Source organism: Malaclemys terrapin, chromosome 10, assembly GCF_027887155.1.
Source record: "Malaclemys terrapin pileata isolate rMalTer1 chromosome 10, rMalTer1.hap1, whole genome shotgun sequence".
NCBI classification, from domain to species: Eukaryota; Metazoa; Chordata; order Testudines; family Emydidae; genus Malaclemys; species Malaclemys terrapin.
In genome coordinates, this window is record NC_071514.1 from 83039073 (window position 1) to 83051495 (window position 12423).

The 12423-nt window shown below is 47.3% G+C and overlaps 1 protein-coding gene across 2 annotated transcripts in view; it reads left to right on the forward strand.

The window, feature by feature from the left end:
• Positions 1-12423, forward strand: part of LMF1 (lipase maturation factor 1) — a 340789-nt gene that overhangs the window by 302847 nt on the left and 25519 nt on the right. For both annotated transcript variants that reach the window (XM_054042585.1, XM_054042587.1), the window contains one exon: positions 3571-3754. In XM_054042585.1, the coding sequence (XP_053898560.1) occupies positions 3571-3754 (184 nt within the window). The remainder of the gene's footprint in view (positions 1-3570; positions 3755-12423) is intronic.

Consider the following 12423-nt stretch of genomic DNA (forward strand, 5'->3'; position numbering starts at 1 on the left):
CCGCAGGCCCACACTGTGCTGACCATGAGATGTTTTCTAGAGCAGGGTTTCTCAACCCATGGGTTGGGACCCAAAACTGGGTGGCTAGAATGTTTCAAAGGGACGCATGGCAGCTCCTGCCCCATGGGACTGGCTGGGCTCATCTCCCTGCTCCAGGCACTGCGACCTCTGGAGTCCCAGCACCACTCAGGTTAGGCCCAGCCGTCATGATAAGGGGAGTCTGAGTAGGCCAAATTTGAGTGAGTGGCACTGCAACCCCATGAGCCAGGTCAGAGCTCCACTCACACAGGTTTGGTCCAGTCAGGGAGGCGGTAGGTTGCAATGCCCAGGGTGGAGAGCCAAGCCCAGCTAGCCCCACGGCATAGGAGCTGCTGAAGCCACCACGGTGGAGTGAGTGCTGGGCAGGATCCAACTGAAACCACCCCAGGGCCTCCGGCCCCAGACTGTGTAGTGGGTCGTGATAGGTCGTAAACATTTACAAATAGGTCCTGAGCCCAAAAAGGTTGAGAACCACTGCTCTAGAGGCCTGAGCCAAAGGATGGAAACGGCTCCCATTGATTTCAGTGGGTTGTGGATCGTACCCCAGAAAACAGCCAACTGTTATCAAAGGGGCATTATACAGAGAGGGATCTGATTGGCTGCTGAAGATTCTGGCTTAGCAGGTACCTAGTGTAACTACCCAGGTGTGTTAGGTCCTTGTTACAAAAATGTAACCTTTGTAAAAGCCATGTCACGCCGTGAGCAGTAGAACTACGCAGCAAGCCCATAGTCACACTGGGCTTTGAAATAATCTTTTACCCACCTTTCAAACAAGCAGGCATTTCTATTCAGCCTCTGCAAAAAGGGAAGCTTTGAACAAACACGATAAAAAAACAAACCTCCGCATTTTAAAACATAGATGTGTTTTGCGTGACATGTGAAAGCCCTGTTTTGGAGGAGGATTGGTGGGGGCAGGGTAGGAGTGGTGAGAACAAAGTTGTATTAATCCTTGCACCTCTTAGAGTGGTGGAGTCTTGGAATTATGGGAGTTTGTTGTATTTGGGTTGTTTTTCTTTTTCCTCTTCAGTCTAAGGTTTTTGTTTCAACAGTTACCAGAACCGAAAGAGCATGTGATGAAATGCTGCTGTAATATGTTTGTAATTCCAGCCTATGTAAACCAATAAAAAGAGGATTGCAGCTCATAATGAATATACGATTATGTGAAACTTGACATATTTTGAATCACACAGTAGGAACCTACTTTTATTAGTAATTTGGTGTCCCTGATTTACAGTGTGTTTGTAACCATTGGGCAGCTAGCCACGGCTCATAACTCAGCCGAAGGTATCGTATGGGACTTGGCTGAAGAGTCCAGAAATCTATTAAAGGCAGGTAACAATTATAAGTTGAGATGAATGGCAGTCCATTCGTTGCAAGTGTCCATCACTGGAAATAAGCAAAGCGGGAGGGAATGGCTTGTCTGAGCTTTCAGTTTCTTGGGTTGGTGGTGGAAAGACCAAGAGAGGACGGAATTAGGGGAGGAGTTTTGGACCAGTTTGATAGCTAGAATGATGCTGTTATGCAGACACCGTGGCAAACAGAACGCTCCATTGTAGAGCAGCGTCACTGACAGATCTTTGGAAAAAAGCCCCTGCGGAATGGATTTTGACATGGGCGCCTCGCTATAGATCTCCTTTTGTGGCGTGGTGCTTGCAGTCTGCATTGTCCGATTGCCTTGCTGTTTGGAGGCTGGCAAGTCATAAGACTTAGGTCTGTGTGTGACCTGCCGTAAGGCTGGGGTGGTTTTTATATGTCTAATTAGGTACAGCCAGCTTGTTTTCCTTTTCTGTTTCTCTTGGCTTCAGTTGTGATGGCTCACACGCCGCCCTGCCCTGCTCGGCTGCTGAGCCATGGCTCCGTGAGACTTCTCCTCCAGCTGGGATGGCGAAACGCTTGGGCACTTTCAGACAGTTGTTAATGGTGCCCCAGGAGTAATCTGCTAGGGGGTGCTCCATATGGGGTGGGTTGTATATGCCAGCTGGCTGCCACATTCTAGAGCAGACATAACCAATTAACCTGGACGGGCTGTACGTGTATCCTGCCCATTGCCGCAGCCGAGGCTCAGCCTGGAACTCTAATGCTCCATGACCGGCAGCTCTACTAAGTGAACCTGAAGGAAGCCAGCCCGGTACGGGCTGTGCTGAGCTCGTCCCAGCTGGAAGCGTCTCTGCTGATCCTGCAGATGGAGTCACATGAAATTGCATGTGCAAATACCAGAGTCGGGGGGTGCCATCAGGGCAGCCACACGCACAGATGACACGCATGTATTTTTGCACATGGGTCGTCACGAAAATCTGAGTTAGTGTGGATCACTTTTGTGATTGCCCGAATCTCCACTGTCCCACACGAGTCGTGCAGTCACACAGCTAAGCCTTGCACGCCAGAGGGTGTGCTGCCATTAGACTGTCAGAATGGCTGAGATAAAGGGATGTGCTGGAAACCAAGTAGGGGGAGAGGCTGATCTCGTGGTTAGGACGCCAGTCTAGGACTTGAGAGACCTGGATTGAATTCCCTGCTCTGCCTTGTGTGACCTTGGGCAAGTCTCTTAGTCTCTGTGTGCCTCGATTCCCCAGCCATAGAATGGGGATAGTAGCACTGCCCTACGTCACCCGATCGCCCACAGGCCCAACAAGTCAGCCACCGCCTGGGTTTCTTCACCCGGGGAGCTGTCCCTCCGGGTCTGGGTTCCCACAGCTACTGTCTCCACCACCGTCTGGGTCCCGGCTTCCTGCAGGGCCCCCTCCGTCTGGGTCTCTCTCTCTCAGTAACTGGCTCGCTGACAGGCTGGGTCCCAGCCTTTTGTGGGGTCAGTCCCAGTCACCGCCTCTGCCACGTTTGGTCCCACCGGACCTACCGGCTCCTCTTCCTGCCACCCCTCAGTCCCTCTGAGGGGGCAGTGCCTCTTTAGATGGCCCAGTTCCCGGCAACCCCAGCAGGCTTCCCTGCTCTAACTGCTTCCCGCCTCTGGGCTGCCCGGGACTTCCTGTGGTCCAACTGGGGTCCCGTCCCCTTGCCAGGACTGACGTGGACCTCTTTCGTTGGGCCTGGGCATATCCTCCAGTGGTTCCCAAACTTTTGTACTGGTGACTCCTTTCACACAGCAAGTCTCTGAGTACGACCCCCCCTCCCCTTATACATTAAAAACACTTTTTTTATATTTAACACCATTATAAATGCTGGAGGTGAAGCGGGGTTTGGGGTGGAGGCTGACAGCTTGCGACCCCCCCACGTAATAACCTCATGAGGGGTCCTGACTCCCCGTTTGAGACCTCCTGGGATAAACACATTAAAGATGGTGAGGTCCTTAGGTGCGGTGGTAAGGGGGAATCCATAGAAGTACCTTCCATCGATTGGTTCTCAGCCGCTTGTCAGAATCAAAATGTTAAGCTGCTATCACATTTCACCTTAGCCGAAAAGCTAAAGGCAGGATAAAAGAAATTTTAGGCTAACGGGGCAGTTCCTTGCTGACTGTCAGTATTTAGGATTTGGCACAGCCTGAGAAAATAACAACGCAATGATTATTTCCCACAGCATTACTAAGGAACGAACTGAGATCATCTTCCAAGGTACCTCCAGCCTGGACCCCAATGATCCCATGGCAGTTTGGGAGGAGTATGAATTTAAATGTAAGCCTGGGGATTTGAAGAGGAGGCCGTGCCTTATAACACCATACCACTATCGTCTGGACTGGCTCATGTGGTTTGCTGCATTCCAGGTATGTACCTTATATGCCCTGAGGTTTGTGTGTTCTCTGGCCCAGAAAGAACAACAGAAGGCCAGAGAACAAGCAACATGAAACTGCGGTGCCCCTTGAGTAGACCACTACGTCAACAAATGTTTGTTTCAGGTGGTGTTGTAGTTGGTGGTGGTTAAACTATAGAAATAGGATCACACCTTGCTCTTATAAAGAGACCCTTTTCAGCTGAGGATCTCAAAGTAGCAATGCTCCTGTGCATATAAAGTAGTTACCGTATATACTCGATCATAAGCCGGTTCGTTTATAAGCCGACCCCCCAAGATGGATAAGTAAAAATGGAAATTTTTTATAACGCATTCATAAGCCAACCGTATAATTCAGGGGTCAGCAAACTTTGGCTCCCATCCCATCAGGGTAAGCCGCTGGTGGGCCGAGATGGTTTATTTACCTCGAGCGTCTGCAGACAGGAAGTAAACCTAAGTAAACAAAGTGTCCTGGCACGCCAGCTGCTTACCCTGATGGGCCGGGACAGCAACTGGTGGGGAAATTTTTTGGGGGGGAGAAGCTGGGAGTCAGGGGAGTAACCACTCCCTAGCCCAGGACCCCCACACTCTCCCCATCCAATCCCTTCCCATCTTATCAGGGGAGGATGTCTCTGACCTGGCTGGAGCGGCTCCGGCAGGCTGGGCAGCGCGGCCGCAGCCTGCTCCGGCGGGCCAGACTGGGCGGCGCGGCCACAGCATGTTTTACAGATAGTATGCTTACAGAGCTCACTTTTCCAATCACTGAAATGCACCCACCTCTGGGGTGGAACACTACAGCTCACAGGAACACTTCACAGCACTTTAGGACAGTGAAGAAGGATGCTTTATGCAGTTGGAAGTGCAGGGGGAATTTAGGTAGGTAGAATGTGATTGCTCAGTTTGGAGCTTTGTCAGAACAAATGGGCTCTGCTCTTAGGAAAAACATGATAGGGTCTTTAATTTCCAGAATAGGTGAGCACTTCAGTGATTACAAAGAATATACAGTATCTACTGTGGATTTATTGCACATTCACAGGGGAGAAAAAATATGTGAAGCCCTAGTTTGAATTTCTATTTAAAAATAGCTTTCCAGCTTGTTTCTCGCAAATTAGAATAAATTAGCAACACATACTGCTAAAGTCACTCAATAGTTGTTTTTGTGACCAGGAGGAGAGGTACCTCCAACCAAAATATTGTGCGTCCATCCCTCAAGGAATGTATGTACGTGTCAATAAAGGATCACTTTTTAAAATTAAATGGAAAAAATGAATGCGGTTGAATATGGGTTTAAGCTCAGTGGTGAATATGGCTCAGTTTTAGGTAAAAAAAAAAAAGTCTCAGAAATAATAATTGTAAAAACACTTTGAACTTATGTAGGTAGTGATTTTCACCCAAAGATTTCCCAGTGAGTTACAAACGTTGGCAAGTATAATTACTTTTACTATAAAAATAGGGAAACTGAGGCACAGAAAGGTTACGTGATTTGCCCAAGCGCACACAATGAGTCAGTGGAAGTCAGGTCTAGAACCAAGTTTTACCATTCTGAGTTACCTGCTCTAACTGCTAGACTCTAGTGTCTCCTTTCTGTCAACCCTTTGAAACTAAATCTTGTGTTCCTCCCTCAGTGGCAACCCAGGCAGTTGGTTTCGTTGGGAGTTTTGCTGAGTAAGGACTTCAGAATTTGTCCAAATATCTTTTCCCCCACATGTCACCTGCAAACAGATGGGTGTTTTTTTTTTTAGTGGGGAAACTTGCAGAATTGTTTCTCAAGCCTTTTTATTCTTTTCTTCAGTCTTATTTACATTCCCATTAAAATTTACAACAGAAGTTACAAAATCAAGGCTTGTGAACAATTACATAACATGAACCCACCCCAGAATATTTTATTATAGACATTTTCCTTCATCTTCTTGACTCTCCTCTGCCTCCTTCTCTCTCCTCCCCCCCATTTTCTGTCTTTGTGGTATTTTCATTTAGGCACCTTTTAGATTCTTCAGCAATGACATAAGCATCTCTCTCTGGCTATGGTTTTATATTTACCCATCAAGTTTTTGTGTGCTGGAATTTCATTTAATCTGCATTAGGTATGCTTATCTCTCAGCAAGAAGACAGCAAAGGTTCAAACTCAAGCCAGTCCATAGCATTAAATGAAGATGCAGTGGGTTGAATGGAAGCGGTTGGTTGAAATCTCATTGTATTGTGGAAGGTTTTGAGTGTAGGAGAGAGAAACAGCGCTGAGATGAGAGAATGGCCGTTTCTTTCCAAGACAGGACTATCCCTATGGTTTTAAAATACAAAGTGTTCTCAGGTTTGAAAACAAGCGAGGACGGGGCATATATACTAATGCATTGTTCGCAAGTGTTGGCAGTGATGGTGTTGAATGACATTGTTACACACAAGTTAGATCTTTCAGCAGACATAGACCTGGCATGTTGAGTGACACTGATATATGTGAACAGCTTGGGGGAGGAGCAGGAGAAAGAATTAAAGCAGGCCCATTTACATCTCTTCCTTTTAATTCAATAAAAGGTCCCCAAGGTGTGTCTCTCACACTGCCACACATGGGGCTACAGTTGTATTTGTGCATTCAAAGCTCTATAGTCACACATGTCAATTAATTACACCTCCACTAATTAAACTTGATGATTCCCCCATTGGCAGTAGGGACATGAGCCAGTGGGTAAATGCCTACTGGTCAGTGTGTGTTTGTCTTCCCCTCCCCCCCCGCCTGATCCACAGAAAGTGTAAGTTTATTACAACCCCCAGCGACCAAGCCTGGCTCATTAGCTCAAACTGTGGAGACTTCTGCTTTCAGCTCTGAAGGCCCCTGATTGAGCCTCTGCTGTCAGCTAAAATGGCAGCTGTCACACATCCATCGGTTTCCCCAGTGTCACGTAGCTGGGAGCAGAACCCCGGAGTCTCTGTTGTCACCATCTCTGGGCATTCAAGTGCCCAGTGGAGGATGCTGGTAACTGCCCAGAGTTTTCCATCAGTTGCTGCTGCATCTTCTTAGACCTGACTAGAATTTTCCAGCTGAATTGCAGTGTTCAGAGGGTGAATTGCAGTGTTCAGAGGCTGAATTGCAGTGTTCAGAGGCTGAATTGCAGTGTTCCGAGGCTGAATTGCAGTGTTCCGAGGCTGAATTGCAGTGTTCCGAGGCTGAATTGCAGTGTTCCGAGTGAAGTAACAGTATTGCAACTGGGCTGTTGTAGAAGCTGAGTCGTGGTCCACCTTCCCCAGCAATCCCAGCCTGCATTTCTGCTACCCCTTCTGCCACGCTATATTGCGGGGGGAAAGTGGGCTGTCAGTGGAAAAAATGGTCTGCATGAAGTGGGTTCAGATTCTGCTTAGAAAAAACATTGACAAAATGGGTAGAAAGAAAGAAGAAGAAAAAAAAAACGCATATCCAGCAAAGAAACAGGGTGAAAAATGGAGAAGGAGCAGGGTGAAAAATATCATGACAAATAATGTAAATGCAGCGGCAAACATTTTCATATATGGATGCCCAAAGTTAGGCACCTGAATATATAGAGTTAGGTAGTTAAATCTGTAGTCTGATTTTTTCAAAGGCCCTGAACACCCACAGCAAAGTTAAAAGTGGATGTAGAACCCAGAGGTTCTGGCTATAAGAATCTGCAGGCTTAGGATTGGGGACTGTAGACTCTGTGGTAGACACTGCTTCCTTATGGCCACTAGGGGCCTAGGCAGGGCTGCCACCAAAAAGTACCGAGAGGCTAAGACCTGGAGGAAGTCCCACCCTAAGGGGGCATGAATGACAGACCTTTGTGATTCCCTGATTGGCTGGCACTCTCCATATAAACCCGGAAGCCATTTCTGGGAGTTGCCTGAGCAATGCAGATCTCTGGTGTGCTTCCTTGCTGTGACTTGCCTAAATCCCGGACTCTCAGCCTTGGCCTGGCTTCTGACCCTGATCTTGTTTTACTGTCGTTGGCTTAGAATCATTGCTGGCCTTGGGGCAAGACCTTAGCCCAGCCTGACCCCTATTCTTGCCACACACTCTCAATCTGATAGCAGACTCTGATTCTGTGGTTTTTACCTGGCCTGGCCCTGGACTGATCTTCAACTCTTCCGTCCAGATGTCGAGCAGCTCACCCCATTCCTTCAGGCTGCCCACAATGTAGCCCTGACACTGACTCAGAACAAATGACGTTTCTGGCAGCACCTCTGAAAATTAGACCACTTATTTCTGGTCTATATTGAAATAGTGGCATAATTAGGTTGGTTAGGGGGTTGAAAAAAACTATATCCCTGACAGATGTTGCTATGCCAACATAAAGGCCAATGTAGACGCAACTATGTTGTTGGAAGAGGGCTTCTGAGGACATAGCTAACTTCGTTTAGGGAAAAGAACGAGGAGTATTTGTGGCACCTTAGAGACTAACATTTATTTGGGCATAAGCTTTCGTGGGCTAAAGCCCACTTCATCAGATGCATGCTGTGGAAAATACAGTAGGAAGATAGATAGATAGATATAGATATAGATATACAGAGAACATGGAAAAATGGAGGTTGCCATACCAATTCTGACTAATCAATTAAGGTGGGGTATTATCAACAGGAGAAAAAAAACTTTTGTAGTGATAATCAGGATGGCCCATTTCAAACAGTTGACAAGAAGGTGTGAGTAACAGTAGGGGGGAAATTAGCATGGGGAAATAGTTTTTACTTTGTGTAATGACCCATCCACTCCCAGTCCTTATTCAGGCCTAATTTAATGGTGTCCAGTTTGCAAATCAATTCCAGTTCTGCAGTTTCTCGTTGGAGTCTGTTTTTGAAGTTTTTTTGTTGAAGAATGGCAACTTTTAGGTCTGTAGTTGAGTCACCAGGGAGGTTGAAGTGTTCTCAGACTGGTTTTTGAATGTTATAATTCTTGACGTCTGATTTGTTTCCATTTATTCCTTTGTGTAGAGATTGTCCGGTTTGGCCAATGTACGTGGCAGAGGGGCATTGTTGGCACATGATAGCAGTGGTGTTCCTACACCACCAGAAAAAAACAGTCTGTCACCATAGGCTGCATCTACTCTTCAGGCTTTGCCAACATAGCTATGCTAGCATAGTCCTCATAGTGTAGACCAGGGATCAGCAGCCTTTGGCACGCGGCTCGCCAGGGGAAGCACCCTGGTGGGCCGGGCCGGTTTGTTTACCTGCCACGTCAGCAGGTTCCGTGATCGTGGCTCCCACTGGCCGCGGTTTGCCGTCCCAGGCCAATGAGGGCTGCGGGAAGCGGCACAGGCAGAGGGATGTGCTGGCCGCTGCTGTAGACAGACCCTTATTTAGGTACCTAATTGGATTTAAGAGCTTAACCTTACGCAACTATGCTTAAAAATAATTGGCATTATATATACCATGTACAGAACATCCACTTGTCCCAGCCTACCTGTTGGAAGGATGGGTGTTTTTCTGTCCTTAAAACAAACCCCTTTAGCCAGGAAAAGGTTGGTTTTTGTTGCTATTGTTTTTTAATTGAATCACCCTGGGTAGATGGCTTGGGGCGGGGGAGGGATGAGAAACCAGGGGAGTTAAATTCCAAGGGAAAAGTTTGGGAATTCAAACTGGTTTTGCTCAAAAATTGTTAAGGGGGCTTATAAAACCAGGCTCCTCCTGTCTCTGGATTACAGTTTATTTCTTTTATTGTTTTCCCAGTTTTCCCAGGCTGCCCGATGACTTTTGGAGCAGCGGGCCTGAGAGCTTTGCAGTTTATTGAAGGTGGTCAGTTAAGGAACTGACATATCCAACTCCTGACAAGCTGCAGAAAAGCTAGTAGGACTTGGGGGAAGAAAATTTACCATCCCTTTGTGCTGCGTGTGACAGGTTCCTCTTTGCACCTCATCACGTTTGACATATGACGCCTTCTTTCACTTGGGGCTTCCTGAGAAACTTTCCACTGTGGAGCATAACTACAGGATTTGCACTAGGGAAACACAGGCATGTTGACAGAAATAGGCCCAAAGCCTGTCATGGCTGACATGGGCCTTCACTTGTCACATGTTTGAATAGCTGGCATATCCGAAACGTTAGAAGCTCAGGGATTTTGTTCTGGAGCGTCTAACTCTGAAGTGCAATTTATTAGTTGACTACCACTTAATTACTGTCCTGGTCCCGCTTTAATTGCATGTAATATAATGTGACATTACTTTCCAAGAAATCGCTTTTATGATCTTAATTTTATTATCTAAATACAATATCCCTTTTCATTTGGTTTCTAAATCCCTTCCTTGTTTTGAATGTGCATCCCGTGGGTGCTGTAGCTCTGAATTAATGTCCTTCATTTAGCATTGGGAGGGACATAACCAATCCAGTAACATGTCTGTGTCGCTTCTCCCTATCTGCAGAAGAGAAAATCTGCAGGGGCATTGACATGTAGACATCAGTGTGCTTTTCTTTTTAATTTATTTCTTAGCAGCTGCTTAGAATGGGATTCCCTTTGTGCCATCTTCCAGCTGATAACATGGTCATGAGTGTGTATAATATGAGTTATGTGAGACTTAACAAATGTCTCCAGAATATTTTGGGCTTGAATCCTACAAGCATTTATGTTCATAGGAGTAGTTTTACTCATTTGAGCAGTGCCAATGACTTCATTGGAGCTACTCTCAGGAGTAAAGCTACTCATGTGCATAAGTGCTTGCAGCATCGTGTTCCTGATCAGCTGCAGAAAGGATATTGTAACAGTACAATAATTTCTAGGCCACCATGTGACTTAAAAAGAATCTGAGTCCGGTTCTGGCTGGAATTTCCATGGAGATGCTAGGGAGGAGGGGAAGAGGTAGGTTTACTCCTCCAGAAGGATCCAAGTACAATCCCAGTTCCTGCATTCAGAGAGGGCAGGGAGTACTCAAGCCAACCACCAGCTGTAACCCTAGCCTTCCCGAGAGGGAAGGGTAAGACCAGGCAATGTGCCTTCACAGAGCTGGTCACTCGTGGTGGTGGGAAAACACGTTTCCCACTCTTTTGTCTTGGCCAAAGGCAATAGGTGAAGGCTGATTAGTGTTGTCATATTAGTAATAATGAGAGCTTTGTTTGGGAACTGGACAGGATGATATGTCTTTTTGGTCTAAGTAGCCGATGTTCGTGCTTCCATTGCTTAGAATTGTCCTGACTGGTCAGAACCTCAGCTGGTATAAATTGGCCTATGTCCATTGAAGTCAACTTAAGCCAAGATTTGGCCCAGTATAATTCCATGTATATTATTTAGAGAGGTCACTGCTAAATGGAAAGAACAAATTGATACTTCAGGAGGAGACAGAGAAAAGCAGGAGAGCAGAAGACAGCCTGAGGAGGAGCAGGGGGCTAATGAGAGGGTTGCAGTGGGACATAGTGGGGCAGGACTGGAGGTACATGATGGGGTAATAGGGAGGCTGAGTGGGTGCAGCGGACTATGGGGGGTACGGGAGGGAGGCTGAGTGGGTGCAGCGGGCCATCGGGGGGTACGGGAGGGAGGCTGGGTGGGTGCAGCGGGCTATCGGGGGGTACGGGAGGGAGGCTGAGTGGGTGCAGCGGGCCATCGGGGGGTACGGGAGGGAGGCTGGGTGGGTGCAGCGGGCTATCGGGGGGTACGGGAGGGAGGCTGAGTGGGTGCAGCGGGCTATCGGGGGGTACGGGAGTCTGACAGAAGAAGGGCACATGACTAGGGGGTGCCAGGGAATGGGGGGCAGTGGGAACTGTCAGGTGTTAGTCTATGGGGAATGTAGGAGGTGGGGCTGGGAGACTGGAAGCATGTGGAGGGGGAATGTGAGTAGGGGGAGAGAGTAGGTGTGTGGGGTTGGAGACAAGGAGAAAGGTTAATGTTAAGGGAACAGGATGGATGCGGGGGGAGGGGATAGAATGGCAGCCCCCCCCCCCCCCCCCCAAGCCTCCTCCCATGCCAGGTGTTACAAGCAGGTAAGGAGAGTTTATACTCAAGCAGCCAACAGAGAGACCTGCGTTTGTGCATTTCAGGTTTTAAAAACTACCTGACAGTATTATGTATTAAATTCTCGTGGTTTGCTCATGGTTTTTGAACACTTGAGGTTGACAATAGTGTTTGAGCCGGCCAATCGGCTGAAATGAAATGTGTGCAAGATAAAACCAGAGAGATGGACGGGGGGTGACCTTTTTTTGAAAACTTGTCGGTGTAAAATGCTGTGGTTTTCCCGTCAGCATGGGACAAAACCCCCAAAGGATCTGCTGCTGTTTGAACGGCCTGCTATCTATATTGGGTGTGTTCCAGCCACTCGGTTCTCTCTCTGTTTCCCATAGCAACGGAAATAACAAACTTTGCCATTACAGAAGATTTGCCTTTTATTGATGCTCTGTGTTAATCACAGTCTTGCAGGTACAGCTGCTGGGTTTAGCTTTCCCATAGTGTCCCCTACTGCTTGCTTGAAACATCCATTTGGATACACGTGTATAAAAGTCTTTTTATGGAACAATAAAGCTGATAAAACCACGGGTAGGTGAAATGCTCTTTATGGAGATGTGCTGGATACCCATATTAAATACACAAGCTTCATTATTTCAGAGAAGGAGATAAATAGAGAGGGTCAAATTCTGCCGCTTGCAGTGAGTGGGTGCAACCCCCTTGAAATCAGTGAGCCAGATTCAGAGATCATTTAAATAAGGATGTAAATTGTACACGGGTCAGCAAATGGGTATAAATGAAAG